At 45.5% G+C, this 15,956-nt stretch overlaps 1 protein-coding gene across 1 annotated transcript in view; it reads right to left on the bottom strand.

Moving 5' to 3' along the window:
• The window catches only part of ERGIC1 (endoplasmic reticulum-golgi intermediate compartment 1), a gene marked incomplete at its 5' end in the record, with an annotated part of 53,499 nt that extends 37,777 nt beyond the window's left edge, over positions 1-15,722 (bottom strand). The window contains 2 exon segments of the mRNA XM_080353308.1: positions 15,581-15,612; positions 15,615-15,722. Coding sequence (XP_080209434.1) covers positions 15,581-15,612; positions 15,615-15,722 — 140 coding nt within the window.
• Between the last annotated feature and the right edge of the window lie 234 nt (positions 15,723-15,956).

Genomic DNA, 15,956 nt, shown 5'->3' with positions numbered 1-15,956 from the left:
AGGCTAAGGAGTATCATTGAGTCCATCACCTGAACATGGCTGCAAAGTAGAAACACCAAACTCTTCCTCCAGGTCATAGAATCATAGAATCATTTCCATTGGAAGCGCATCCCTCAGGATCATTGAGTCCAACCATAACCTCACTCCGGCACTAACCCATGTCCCTAAGAACCCCGTCTAAACGCCTTTTAAACCCCTCCAGGGATGGTGACTCCAGCACTGCCCTGGGCAGCCTGTTCCAATGCCCCACAGCCTTTTCCAGGATGTATTTTTTCCTAATATCCAATCTAAACCTCCCCTACATACCCTCATAAAGGAAGGGCTGGACCTTGCAATACCAAAATACAAGGCTAAAGAGAGAAACAGGCTGTCATCAGTATAACAAAGGAATTTCCTGACACATCTAGCATATCTATTGTCATTTCTTTCAATGGAGAGAATGGTTGCAAACAAAGAAATAAAAAAAGGCTGTCTGGCCATGTCAGAGTTTCACAGGACTCAATTTCCATTACTAACATCAGGGAATGCTGCAGTGCTTTTTTCCCAATCCAACGCTGAGAGGACGTAATCAAAAACTTTCCCGGCTGCCTGTGGGGAATGTCAGCAAATGGGTCAAGCAGCGCTGTAAAGAGCAGCACAAGCATCATTCAATAGGTTCACACAGAGAGTTGGCAAATCTCAGCGTGATGACGTGAGGTCTGAGGCAGAACTCACCGATGCCAGGGGTGCAAGAGGCCTCTGAGAAACACGGAAAGCACGTTCGGTCCCATCTTGGTGCAGCTGCATGAGTGGACAGCGAGGGAACACTGCAGATGGGGCACCTCACCGGAGCCGAACCCTGAGTCTGCGTGGCACACTTCAAGTGCCAGTGAGTGATGGGCTTCAAAAGCTGTATCTGGACTAATGTGGGCTGCTGCTATTCAAACATAGTTCTTCAGAGTGAATTATATGTTCATGTTCACTTGTCAGGATGTCCCAGTGCTGCAGAAGGGATCAGAGTGTTTAGGAAGGCAGAGGCAGTGGTGCTCACCAAGCAGAGGCAACTTTAGGTCACATCCTTCTGAATTACACCTGACTCTTTAAGTACTTCATGTAGACATCGGTGAATGCAGCCAACTAACTATTTCTATACAGCTGTCATTGAAGAGACAAATCATCCTGAACTTTGAGAAGGATGAATTTTCCCTGGAGACACAGACATAACCTCGGGATTTGTCACCCTACACACTTCTATTCTTCCTCTTACTGGTTCCTATCCACCCTTTTGAACATTCCTGGTCTTTTGCAGTATTACAGATATAGAATTCAGAGATGGTTGGTTCAGCCACCTTTATTTGGTTCCCCACGGGAGCTATAGATCTGATGCAGCCAGACAACCAGCTCTTCCCACAAGATCTGGATAGCTGTATCTATTTTTAAGTTTGTCATTTCACGACAGAAGAGGTGCATTAGCAGTTCAGGAAACCAAGGCGGGTGTGAAGTGGGGAGAGAAGAATGAGCAACCTCAGGCCCACTTCAGGAAACACGTTGAAGTGCATGTGAAATGAGCTGAACGAGGCTCTGAAGGGTTCGCAACCAGTCCACAGCTGGAGCCACCGCACGACTTGCTTTCCTCGTGTTCCTGCTGCTATTATCCACAGAAGAATCATCCCTAGAGTGAGCAGAAGAGTTTATGGACTATGATTTGTTCAATACCTGCTGCTATTAAGGCTCTTAACACAGATACCACTTATAGTCGAGAATCCGGTGATTCACTTTGCATAAAATGCTTTATCACTTGTAAGAAGGACATGGGAAGCGGGAAGGGACTCAGTCATGGTAAATATAAATTGGATTAAGTCCATCTGACATTCAAAGACGACCATGCACAAACAGACTCCGTTTTTTCTCTCCAGGGAAAACTTTAGCAGGTTGGTGTTACAAAGAGGTGATAGAATTCTGTAACATCTGCCTCAGAAGCTTTCTTCTGCCCCCCAAAATCAGTGTAGCTTGGAGGCAGAAAGGGAAAAAAAGAGACCATATTGGGTATCTTCTATGTAACTTCATGGAATCAAAAGGAAGCTACAAAGAGACTGATGTGGGCAAAATCATTGAGGCTGAAGACTAATGGCAAAAGGGAAACACCCTTCTCTGAGTTCCCGGTGGTATTTCCAGAGGAACCTTCCCCCCAAAGGCACGCTGCTTTGTGACAAGTACCTTTGTCACCTGCTGACTGCTCAGGCAAAGAGATGTCCAGCGTCTAATCAAAGCATATAAGAGAAAACCTGCTTCCCCAACAGCTCGAGGCACCACGGGGTCTGTGCTCACCAAAATGTTCTTGAGGTTTCATGAAGCAACTCGGCGCTAGAGCTGGTTTAGAGAGAGCACCCATGGGAACACCCACCGAAACACAGAATCACAGAAACACAGAATCGACTGGGTTGGAAAAGACCTCAGAGATCATCGAGTCCAACCCTTGGTCCAACTCTAGTCTGTTTACTAGATCATGGCACTAAGTGCCATGTCCAACCTCACTTTAAAAACCTCCAGGGACGGCGAGTCCAGCACCTCCCTGGGCAGCCGTTCCAATGCCTGATCATTCTCTCGGTAAAGAATTTCTTTCTAATCTCCAGCCTAAATTTCCCCTGGCAGAGTTTAAGCCCATGGCTCCTTGTCCTATTGCTGATGCCTGGGAGAAGAGCCCAATCCCCACCTGGCTAGAACTTCCCTTCAGATAGTTATAGAGAGTGATGAGGTCACCTCTGAGCCTCCTCTTCTCCAGACTAAACAAGCCCAGCTCCCTCAGCTTCTCCCCATAGGTCTTATGTTCAAGTCTCGCACCGAAACACGCAGGGACCGAGTCCCCGTCCGCCTCCCCACGCTCCACAACACCAAGCTGAAGAAAAACAGATTCTCAGGCTGTAGCTACTAGACTAAGATGGGAAGAAACGGCTGCCCTGGGACAGGGCAGGTGCTTCTTCAGTTGAGACAGACATTAAAAATCAAGGTGCAAGTTGCTAAAGAAACCAGGAAAGCAGATTAAATACTCCAGTACTACTAGAAGAACAAAAGATTTTAAACCCAAAAAACCCAACAACAACAAAAAAATCACTTAGCTAAGAGCTTAAAAAGAAAAAAAGAAGTTGTTTAAAAGGCAGTGACTGCTCCTCTGTTTTCCTGGGTCACTGCTCTCAAATAATGGCTTTGGGACAATTCATCCCCACGTTGCCAGCAAAGCTGCCTGAACAGCCTTGGAGTGCTGGGCAGTAGCAGAAGGTTAATTATGAAGCACAGCACCTGAGCAGCACTCAGCCTTGGGTGGCTGTTAACCCCTTCAGAGGTAAAATAAAATATAAAATAAAATAAAAAAAATAAAATAAAATAAAATAAAATAAAATATAAAACAAAACAAAACTGGCTTATACATCCGCCCAAGGCACACAGGTACCTGCAACACAGAGCTCACCCCTCTGCCTGTGCTCCTTCCTACCCATGGCACTCGCAGTAAAATCTTTAAAAGCAAAGTTGTTACTTTTGTATAATGGATAAAACTAAACCCACCAATTTAGTTTTCAATGTGACTGCTCAAGCTGAGAGAAATATAAAAGCCGAACAAACAGCACAGCTGAGTTAGGTTTGCACGCACAGTGCTTTCTGATTAACAAAAGACCATGGACTTACAAAATCAAAATAAAATCCCTGTTTGAAGTTGTTGGGGGGACTTTTAATGTTCCCAGTTGTTAAAACCGTCTCTAGAACTACTGTGAGCAGGTCCAGAGAGAAAAATATTAACCTCTTTGCTTGCTGAATCGATTTTATTCAAGAGTGGAACAGCAAGCTGTCTCCTGGGGTATGTGGAGATGGCCTGAAAGATAAGATACCCCACTCCATGTGCCTAACGACAGGATAATGGAAATAAGCAAAAGGGGGAATAAGGTGGAGAACAGGTAGTATCTGGGACAAGGATGATAAAGGCACAAGGATGATAAAGGCACAAGTGGGGCAAGAGTGCCCTGGCAGACGGCTGGACAGGGGACACAGGAGAGCTCAGCAGCTCTGTGGGTTGGATTATGGACAGAAGGTGCTTGAAAGCTGCTACAAAAAAAGGTCAGACCTGTCCTGACTAGAGGTTTGGAACAAGTCTCTGAAGTAGGAAAGCATGGGCCTGAGAGAAGATGCAACCCCTATGGGAGGGCTGGAGACCTTCAAACGACAGCACGGGGGAAGCTGCCCGCGCCATGGACCCTCCGAAGCCACGTCACAACGCAGGAGAGTCTCCTTCAGGGACACCGCAAACATAATTCAAAGCCAATTATAAGATTTACAGAGTCCAAATTCTGTCAGAATGAACTCTTTGGGGTTATTTTAATTGGGGAAACATCAAGAACAGCATGTCTTTTTAAGTAAAATCTCTCTTTAAAAAAGCAGCGACTTGGAACTCCCTATGCATTTTCAACTTCTTACGGCCCTTGCTGTACTTATGCTGGACAAAAACCAGAATTTTGTTCCACAGATCTGGCAAAGAAAGAATTTCTACACACCAGTAAATTCACTCTTCAACAGTCCAAAGGGAGGAGAGGTGCCTTATTCTAACACCTTTCCCTAGACATGTATACAAAGCACTAATTTTTCTGGTTTTATGGAGAGTTTTAGTTCAAGATTTCATTCCTAAATCCTTTCTTTAGATCATGCTGCTCTTCTTCTCATGCAAAGGCAAGCACAGCTCTGCAAGAACACTGAGCTCCTACACAACCCAGCACAGGTGAAAAGTAATGTGTCTCCTTCCAACAAAGTCAGTGAAATCCATCACTGTGTTTTACAGCCAGGAAAACAATGGCAGGAAGTCAGCAGCCGGGGAGGAAAATCGGAATTACCGACTCCGAGTGATCCATTCTGCAATTCTTTGTTTAAATGAAATTTCTATGTTTCCTGTCTGCCGGGAGATGAGAACATAATGTGCAGAGAGCAGCTCGGGACAGCGGCTGTCTGGGGATGGGATGGGATGGGATGGGATGGGATGGGATGGGATGGGATGGGATGGGATGGGATGGGATGGGATGGGATGGGATGGGATGCAGCAGCGGGAGCCAACAGATCCGAATTCTGTCCTGCTCCCAGCACTGACTCACTGCAGAATTCCTCTTCCAGTCAATTAAATGGTTTTTCTTCAGCGTCTTCATTTTGCAGACTGGCACCTGCTGACATTGCCCACCCTTCATCAAGCACATTGAAATACACAAATGAAAACCCTGCAAATAGATGAAGTATTACTGATCAAAGTTGCGACTTCTTTGAAGGCCTGTGCGAGGAAAGCTGGAGGAAGAAGAGCTTGTGAAAACAAACTGGACGTGCCCTGCAAGCACTGAGCCTTGTTCAGTAATTGGGTTGTGCCCAGAGTGCAGCTTTATGAACGATCTTGATTAGGAATGTTTTCCCGAATTGGCAAACTTCAAAGCATGTGGAAAGTGAAATAAGTGATCCTGTTAATCTCAGTTTCACAGAAAATAAACACTGAATATACAAATACCAAAGCTTGGCCTTGAATGCAAGCTCAAGATGCAAATATAGATTCAAAGCAGGGCTAATAAGCCAATGCTTGTAAATACCAAGCAGTTATTAAGACCTTTTATAAGATTAACACCTACGTAACAGCAGATAATATGCAAACATCATTAAGTAATCAGCTAGTCCTCATTTACACACAATAGCATATTAACACACATACTGCAGAAGCTGAGCTTTAATGGACACACTCTCAAGTCTTCAAAATTGCATTGGAAACTGTTTAATCCTGAACTACTTTGACCAAGCTCCGATACACAAAGGACCGGACCAGGAGGGGATGGGGTTAATGGCATTTTAAACTAGTTTATCTCTCCTGCAAGCAGGTGAAGACTGCAATTTTCAGATCTTATACGACTGACTTTCCACTCACACCACTTTGCAAAGCACGAGCCTCCACGTAAGTTTTTTGACCTGCTGACTCTCCACACTTTGAAGCCCGCGACTGAAATGCAGGAATGGGTTTCCTTGCCAGCCAGCTCCTCCCTTTTAATTCTAGTTCCAAGAACATAATGAAACTAAGAGAGGAAGTTTCTGAAACAAGGAGGAGTACTGAGAACAAGAAAACAAGGTTAGACAGGAGGGCTGTCATTCATTATATAATCCAGCCTTTGGCTGACTGGACATTTGGGAAAGGGGCGGCGATAACGTCAGAGGCACCGGCCTCTCCACCATGGTACCCTCGGGTCTGCTCGTTCCTTAGCAGGTACATGATTTGTATAGGAAAAAAACAACCAAACCACAGCCCATTTATTTCTAGGACAAGAGACTATGAATCCCCACAACACTTCAGAAAGAGGGCACAAAAATGAATACATTCTGCTTCGGCTTCAATGGATTTCTTTCCAAGGACCTAGTTCCAACCTCCCCAACTCCATTGTGCTGTCCTGCATAACACCTTTTTGTCACCCATGTTCTAAATCTTGTGCTCGTTTTCTCTCGGTACGTAAGAAGCTTGTTCTCTATTGCCCAGGAATACACAGCAATTGCTATTGCTGAAATAGGCCAAAAGTGTCAACTATTTTAGGCAGCACTCAAGTATGGAAGAGAGGGAGTAGTACATCACGGGTTTTTTTTCAAAATAAAAGTGTTAGGCTTAAACATATTTCAAAGGTAATTAGGAGGAGGAAAGTATTTACAATCTTGAATACTCAACGGTGGAGTCTTGCCAGCAAGCATATTATTTCCTTTTAGGCAGTGAAGCAGGTGTCAAAATGAAGGATGGAAGAGAAATGTATTTTTAATAAAGTGAGCAAACTATACTCTGCTTCATCAAAACAGGAGAAAAGTGTCATGAAGAAAAAATGTTCAAGTAAGGGGACTGGTATTTAAAGGGCTCCAGCCCTTCGCTGGCCTGTGAGCAAGAGCGACGGTGCTTCTGAGCGCAGTGCTGTGCTCTGGAGAGCCCAGAGACCGGGATGAAACACACACGGCTGCTCCCCAAACTAAGCAAACTGTTCGGATCCTTGAATGTCCCACATAAACTGTAATCCCTCCTGTTCCGGAGCCTTCATCGTCCTTAAGCTCAGAGATTCTTCTTGCAGCACCCCAGCACATCCCAGCACCTCCCGGCTGCTTCCTGCAGCACCGTCCCTCGCCCGTTCTCTCCTCTGTGAGCCCCTAGTCCTGAACATCTCCCCCTTTCCCAATTCCAGACCTGTCAGCTCAGGTTCCTCTGGCTCCATCGGCCGCCCACAGCTGCTGGTCCCTCCGCATTCCAGCCCTCCACACACACCGAGTCCTGATCTTCACAAAATTCCAACTCCGGCTGCAATTTCCAACAAATTACCTGCACACAACTCAGAGCAAAACCAGGACACAGCTACGGAATAAAATGGTTGTACCATAGTCTTTCTCAGAGCTTCTAGGAATCACAAAGAGAATATTGCTGAACACATGGAAACAAGATCTGCTAAGGCTCAGCGTCAGAACCTTGTACATTTTATTTGTGGATGCTGCTCTCTGAAAGGTTTGAGCCCCAGCTGCACTAGCACAGCACCCAAATCAGAAACGTGTACAAAGCAGCACGAACAAATACAACATCTGGAGAAGAGAAGAAAAAAGGACGGCTGAAGAAAACAGCTCCGTTTTCATACCAGGCCAAGAAAAGCGTCCCAAGGAAAAACTGTTCAGCCACTGCTCTGCAAAATCAGTGAATAATCTGCCCTTGAAGCAAATCAGTAGCTGAGGCTCAGGAAGGGATGGCGACTTGCCTGAAGCTGAAAGGAGTTAAGAACAGCACAACAAGGGCATTCACTGCTGTATGTACACACAACACAGTCCTCCTTCAAAGCAATTTCTATAGGACAAAAGCCATTCTTAATACACAAGATTAAGGGGCAGAAAAACCAGACCTTTTCAGATAGCATCCAGCAGTGATTCAATTATATTGTACTTTTTCAGCATTTAACCTAATAATATCAATAAACCTGCAGTGACCAGCTCAGATTCTCCTATTTATATTCCAGTCTAAGGAGATGAGAATTTCTGTCTATGCTTCTACAGCTCAGTCCTGTTTTCAGTTGTATATAACTGTATTAACTACAAGCAAGTGCAACTTGTGTCATTTGGCATCAAGTGAGGGTCCTGGTTTTGACTCAGTTTCCATGAAATATCCATATCGATGCCACCCCACTCCAAAAATGTGTCTGACACAGACCCAAGACAGAGCTGCAACTTGGACTTGGGGACCAGGTTTACCAGCGTTTGGTAGTTCAGATATAACGCTATAATGCAGCAGCCAGATTGAGATTTCAGTTCAATAGGGTCACAGCTCATTTAGAGAGATGTGGAATCAAGTGAGGCTCCGAGACTTCACCTTTATCAGAAAACACAGTTATATTCACATTACTTGCCGTACTGGTGTTTTAGCAGACTCTCCAACCTCGTTTCATTCACAACACACCATAGTCTACAGGAATGGACAGCAATTAGGGAAGCCAGTGATCTGCCTTAGGATATGACTGTTAAATACATACTCAGCAAACATGACTGCCTGAAATCCTGTTAGTAGAAATACATGCCTGTCTATATTAACATGGCATTTTGAAGGCTCTTCTACTAGATGCCAAATTTTCTGGCTTCTCTGGATTAAACTGGATACGCGTCATTGGGAAACATCCTTGAAAAACAACCAAACAAAGCAAACATCCAAACACACACAATTCAAATGCAGCCTCGCTGTCACAGTATCACAGTATCACAGTATGTTTGGGATTGGAAGGGACCTCAAAAGATCATCTAGTCCAATCCCCCTGCTGGAGCAGGAACGCCTAGGTGAGGTTGCACAGGAACATGTCCAGGTGGGTCTTGAATGTCTCCAGAGAAGGAGACTCCACAACTCCCCTGGGCAGCCTGTTCCAGTGTCTGTCACCCTTACTGAGAAGAAGTTTTTTCTCAAATTTCTCTGTCCATCCATTGAACTGCCCTCCCTACCTCTGTGTGTCTCCTGCGATCAATACTAAAACACTGCAACATTTCAGCATAGGGAAGATTTTGTAGATTGTGGCAAACTTGCAGCTAATATTTTTTTGGCAGAACAAGTTTTCCATTTTGGGGAGAGCTGGCTCAGCACAGGAATATCCAGACAACACTTCAGGGCTTGTGCTTGGATTGAAGACAAAAACCCCCAGATGATTCCACTATTGCTTCTCTCATTGCAAGACTATTCTTTCCTCACCACCTCCACCATTTGAATTACATGACTAAAAAAATGCACATGCACGCTTCAAAACACAAGCTCAACAACTGCCACAGCTTCTCCCTCCACTGCTGGTATTGCTGCAACTCTGTTTACAGCGTGATTCAGTCGTTTTCACAGCCACGAACTATGATGGCATGGAGAAAGCATCTGTGTCATCAACGAGTGAACAAAGGAGGACAGTTAGTTCAGAGAGAACAATACAACATTTTCCTGCAAACCCAGACCTTAATTTTCCATACTTACTCAGGGAAAGTTTTCTATTCCAACTATATTTTAAAAGAAACAATGTCTTACGGAGACTTAGGAAGAAATATTTACACACATGCACGCTACGCACAATGAGTTATCTGGGGCATAAGCATCAATGGGCTCTGTCTGTACAGCTCTGCTGGCCCGTCCACTGTGACTGCAGAATAATTGCTCAGGTGCCCTCAAAGGGCCATTGTTGAAACCACGTTAGTCATGGTACTGCCTGGCACCAAAATCAACTCGGGGAATTACGTAAGGTGGCGGCAATACCATTCACAGGGCTTGTTTACCAGCGACATTGCACAATGTGAAGTGGAACACGCTCGCCAGACGTGGCTGCAGCTCCAGATGAAAACGCGCTTGCGGAGTTACCAGGTGCTCTGAAGCCAGCGGCAATCGCCTCAGTAGTGAGAGAGAAGAAGTCTAGGTCCCTGCAAAGGGACCAACAAAGAACAACGTCACAGGCACTAGGTATAAATGTCGGCTTTAATTTAAGAAGCGATGGCTACCACCTCAATCACAGGCAGGATTTAAGATTTTGAACAAAATCATCGTACAAGTGGCAACGTCTACGGCTGTGGGAGTGAGTGTGACCACATATAGCTCAGTGCAGGGCACGTACAAACCTTTAGATGCCAATGCCGCACACACAGCCCTACACACCAGGGTGCACAAGAACCCGTACGAGCCGGCCTTGGCTCTTTATTCTCTCATCTTCCCTGCAACATTTCAGCCAAGAACACACCTACCCGCTGCTATCAGCACCGTGTACCTTCTAGAGGAGCGGCACCATGAGCTCATTTGTTAAAATACATTCAACCAGTAGTTTTGCCAAATGAACCGGCATGTGTTAACGCATCTGTGATGGTTAAACAACGTGCGGGGAGAGAGTAAGCAGATGCATGGAGTACAGAGCACCACAATCTGATGAGGCTTCAAATTAAAACTCCTAAGCGAACATGTACATTTCCACTAACATTTTATATTTATTAGGCAGTGCCAAAATATTATGTAGTCACCATTTCTGCTTAACTACTGGCAAATATTCCAAAGCAGGAAGAACAAGTGCCATACAAGTTTAAGCGAGATTTGAGGGGTTACAGGAAGATTTTAAGTTGTGACCCTCACAAAGCAGTAGAAAGAAAAACAGTATGATTACAAAAGGCAGCGTTGTTCCTTAGTTTTTAAGCTTGAAGACTAGAATAAAGCTATTTTCCTTAGGCTCACAAGTGAATGAGAAATTGTTGTCCAAGGAGTTGCTTAGTTCGGAAGAGATTTTTCTCCTTAGACTCCAAATCGCCTACAATCCACCGGTTTGCCCTCGCTAATCCGGTCAGGAATCAAAGGAGGACAAGCAGAGCTCCCGGTGTTGCCGGAGCCGCCTGTGTCACTGGTTTCGCAACTGGGCCAGGTCAGGTGTCTTGAGCATCAGTTTGTCTATTTGCCATCCCAACTCAAACCAAACATACTGGCTCTCCTAACAGCAATAAGGTTGGAATTGTGTCAGCTCCAGTTAAGACTGGACAATCTGATTTTAAAAGCCATACGGGAACCAAAGAAAAGACCTGCCCATGTCCCGAAACAAATATGTTGTTTGTATGTGAATCAGAATATCCACGTAAAAAGTATTATTTATCACACACGTGCCAAGGAACAGCTGACTGTGGGGGCCCCTTGTACTGTGCAGATGGAATAAGAGTCTTTACTGCAAAGAACTGCCATTCTAAATCAGCATTTAAATCTAAATCCCTTCTAAGCCTTGCTCCTTTCCCACGACCTCCAAAATCCAGGTATAACGTACTGTTATTTCACTAAGTTATCAAGCTCTGAAGAAGAAAAACAGAAAGAAAACCCACCCCAATGAAAACATCATGATGATCAGTGGGAAATAAATTCTGAATTTCTCAGTTAAATATTAAAAAAAAAAGGATTAACAGATATTTGCCACTCTATGCCAAAAATGTGTCCGGGGCACAACTGAGAATTGCCCACAATTAGAACAAAAACTTGATTTCAGAGTGGACTATTTTAGTTTTTCTCAGTCTCATCAGTTAAAGCTCCCAAAATAGTTCTGAAGTTTCAGCATCTGCTACAAAGCCACCGGTAACTCCTTCGTGCAAACAGGCAGATGCCAAGAAAAGCCACCAGACTGAGGAGCAATGTCTCCCTACACCACATCCAGTGGGCAGGAGTAATTTTGGCTTTATTTCTGTAATTCTCAACACCTGCATAGTCTGAATTCCAGCGCTCACGGCTGAAGCTCAACCTCCCCGCTGACCCATCACACAATACGTGAGCAATCTTCTGGCCCACAGGCACCGCTCAACATGACCCAGGCTTACAGTTTAATCTAATTACGATTTTAACCATCTCCAGATGCCACAAGTACGCAGGTGGCGTGGGGTCTTAAAGGCTCAAGGGGGAAATACCCTTTCAGCTCCAGCAACAAAATCCCCAATTGAATAGGTAGGAAGCTGCTTTGCTGACACAAGTTCTAACAAACCAGGAGGGGAGGCAACAAGGGAAAACGTGTCTCTCTCTTGCAGCCAAATAGGTTTTAAAAAATAAGAAAGAACCAGGACTTGTGGAAATACAAACTGATTTAGTGGTTCTGCAGGAGGGCTGGTGTCTCGTGACGTGTTTAACAGACCTGTGCTGAAGGCTCCAATCTGGAAACTTGGTTCCTCACCAACATCACAGCAGGACTGTAGAGATTAGCGCAAAGGAAATGCTTTGAAAAATGAAAAGCATTAGGTAAGTACTAAGTATTATTAAAACCCTAAAGATACTTGGGACAGAATAATTATTATTCACTTGCAATTACTTTACTGTGACAATATTGTTTTATTTATAAATTAAATGCATTTCATATTAGCAAAGAGGACCATCAATGAACCAAGAAAATCAAGGTAAAAAAGAAAGTACCACACAAAAAAAGCACAAGTAACAAAACAAGCTATTTCCATATCTGATACCAACCAACGTGCCTCAGACTATGGCCCAAAGACAACCTCCATAAAACATATTCAAGCACTTTGTGTTCATCCGTCTGGCCACATATGAACCCGTAAGTCCAGGACATAGGAAACAGACTTAGTCACATGGATGGAAATGCTTTCTTTGACTTTTAGTTGGGGAAGAATAGAGACTTTTTTCGGTCACAGGCTGTTTTCATTACTTGTCATTCATGTCTCTATGTTCTCCAGAGGAGCCTGTGGCCGTCTGGTCCTCCTACAGCTGTTTTGTGTCCCAAACCTCCAGCTGCTCTACTCTGCCACTCTGTACAACTGACGTTGGCTGCCAATGTCCAGCCACTCTAAAATACCAAAAACAAAAGCTCTATTTGAGGGGAGAATGCAACAGAAAAACAACTTGCCTTCCCGAGCAGGGCAGCTAAGGACGGTGATTTCTTCAAATGCATTAGCGCACAGACCTGTGAAATCTGTGACAGAACACAATGTCTTTCCATTTGGAACCTCTGAATTTTGGACTTCAGAAGACACGTAGGGACATTTTTTAAAGTTTCTTAACAATCTAACCATCCATAGGCGTAACAGCCACTTTAAAGTGTGTGCTAAAGACAGAGCACCAAACTGTCCCTGTCACAGAGAACACCTGGTTGAAATCTCTGAATGAAAATCCTTGCATGTTACATGATGGAAAACATCACTTCATTCAGAAACTTACTATAGGTGGTAACCTTATTTCTTTAAGAGTACTTTATTGTATGTTCTATAGTTGTCAGGAAGTAACCGTACCTTTTTTTTTTCATGTATGCATCATATTTTACCTATGACAGTAACATTTTCCAACCTCAACAGATTTGTTCCACTGACTGCACAATGAACAAAAACCACAACAGCTAAATGCAGCCTCTAACCTTTGTAAAACTTTTGGTCCTAAACTCTGTTCAAGCTTCTAAAACAGGAAAGTGGTTTGTTACACGTGACTATAGTTTCCCTCTACTGTCAAATACAAAGTTCTCGTTATCAATGGTGGTCTCTTAACAATTCAGCTTTGCAGAAAAGCTGAACTTCAGTAAGCTCATGTTATTTGAGAAGGTGCTTTGAAGTGTCTATTTCTAATCCTCCAACCTGAATGACAAAGAAGTTATTTGCAATTGTGAATCCTTATAGTGCAGATCTGAACTGATGCCTCTGTGTTTTTGTGCCTCATTAACACAAACTCTGCAACTCAGTCTTTACTTAATGGCTTTGTTCCATTCCAAAGTGAAGCACTAGTGCTGTCTCTTAAGATGATCACCCTTGGTGAGCCGGTGTTTCCACATGCACATTCTGAGACCCAGCAAAAATTACATCTTCAAAGACATCTGAAATAACATTTCATTTATCTGCTATTACAAAGTGATAGGCACAACCCAGAATCCCTTATTTTTCATGTATTGTACAAGTCTGAAAAGAGACGGCAATGGGATCTGCAGCCGGCAGAACATCTCCAAAGCTGAGAAGAATCGTTCTATCAAATTTTACACAAAAGCAGAAATGGGGCTCTTAGCCCTGGATCCCACATGATCCAGCAGATGCTGTTTCCAGCTTCAGCAAGTTTTCATTCAGAATCAACTGCCTCCATGTTCACTAGTGCCCCATGGGTCACATACAAGAACCCGGTCACCCTGTATAAATGAGAGGCCTGATTTAGAATTACAGCAAAAATACAGTACACAACTTTTGTTCGAGAGAACCAAAGAATGGCAATTATCACCATTTCCCGCTGTCATCTCAAAGGGGTGCAGACATATGGTTCATGATGGTCCTACATGAGAAGCATGAAGCAACAACCATATCTCTCAACTCCCCCAAATGTATGCATTTTTTATTACAATGCTAATGCTCTAGTAAAAACTACATGAGAAGACCCATCTGTGTGTCTTCCCCATAGCACCTATGAATTCAGAAAGTTACAAATCATAGAATATCCTGAGCTGGAAGGGACCCACAAGGATCATTGAGTCTAACTCCTGTCCCTGCACAGGACGAGCCCGCAGTTCACGCCATGTATCTGAGGATGTTGTCCAGTTTCTTCTTGAACACTTCTTGAATCCACAGTTGCTATTTCTGCTCCTTTTGAGCCAAGGGGATGTTTTTCGTTTGTTTCGATATCTGAAACTGACGAGGGTACAGGGGCCAGATCCCACAACTCACACCTGCCCTAAGTGCCCAAACCAAGGCTGGAGGCACCAGCATTGGTCACGGTAACCACCGAGCTCTGGAAGCTGCCGTGGGAGGTGAACAGATCCACAGCCTTCACCCCAACACCCCTCTGAAGATGCTAAATTAACCTGTTCCGTGATTAAGTTACAAAAGACCTACCCATCATTCACCAATTGACATGACCAACGCTTTCTGACCACCTGCAAAACGAGGGGATCTTTTTCAAGTTTTAGCTCCTTCTGCACGACAAGAGATTACGTGATACGTTGTTTAGAAGCAGAGTGCTTAGTTAATATTTAACTAATAATTAACAGATGTTTGTAAGTGAGAAACTAAACGATTATAACATCATCAATTATTTCTTAGTATAGATGTACTGTATGTCAAAATTTCCAAAAATTGTAATGTATATGTGATAATTATGTGAATATAAGCAACACAAGAGCATCCAGTCTTTGGAGCACTGATGGAGGATGATCCCCAGAGCTCTCCAGCGCTGATAAAATAAAGAATACTTGCTTAACAGTATAATTGACTCAGTTATTTCTCCGTTTCACCTCCCGCCCGGGGAAGCTCGAAACTCCACACACCCCTCGTGCTTTGCACAACGCCGTTATATAACAACAGGGCCGCCCGGTCTCCCACGTCCCTCCCCTGCCCAGACCTACTTGTGCACCCATCCATGCACCCATCCCTCCCTCCCTCCCTCGGGCTCCACCTCGGGTTCACGGGCCCGGCCCTCTCCTCGCTGTTGCGGGGCGGCCTCACCCCAGCGGCTGCTCCCGGGCGAGGGGCGCCCACCGCCGCCTGCGCCGCCTGCCCGGGCCGGGGGCGGCGGGCCCGCGGGAGGCCGGGCGGGGAGCGGCGGGCGAGGCCGGGCCCGCGGGGCGGGGGGGGCGCACCCGGCCGCACTCACCTCCTGAAGTCAAAGGGCATGTTGGTGGCGGGCGCCGGGCAGGCTGCGGGCCCCGCCGCCCCCGGCCCCGGCTCTCGCCTCGCTGCCGCCGGCTGCAGGGCCAGGAAGTGACGGGCCCCGGCGCCGCGCAGCACCAGCCCATTGGGCGGCTGGAGCTCGGCCGCTGCTTCCGCCGCCGGGTTACGGGCAGCGGCGGGAGCCGGGGACCCCGGGGCACCCGCAGCGCCGGGAGCGCCCCAGGACCGCTGATTGCTCAGAGCCCCGGGGGATCCCCTCAGCACCCCACGGCTCTGCCGGCCTCTGGTGGTCCCCTCAGCCCCCCGGGCCCCGCCTGCCCGCTCAGCCCACCGTCCGGGTTCCCTGCGGGTGCCCCGCG

This window comes from Nesoenas mayeri (genome assembly GCF_963082525.1).
Source record: "Nesoenas mayeri genome assembly, chromosome: 14".
Lineage (NCBI taxonomy): Eukaryota > Metazoa > Chordata > Aves > Columbiformes > Columbidae > Nesoenas > Nesoenas mayeri.
This window is presented reverse-complemented; position numbering and strand designations above follow the sequence as displayed.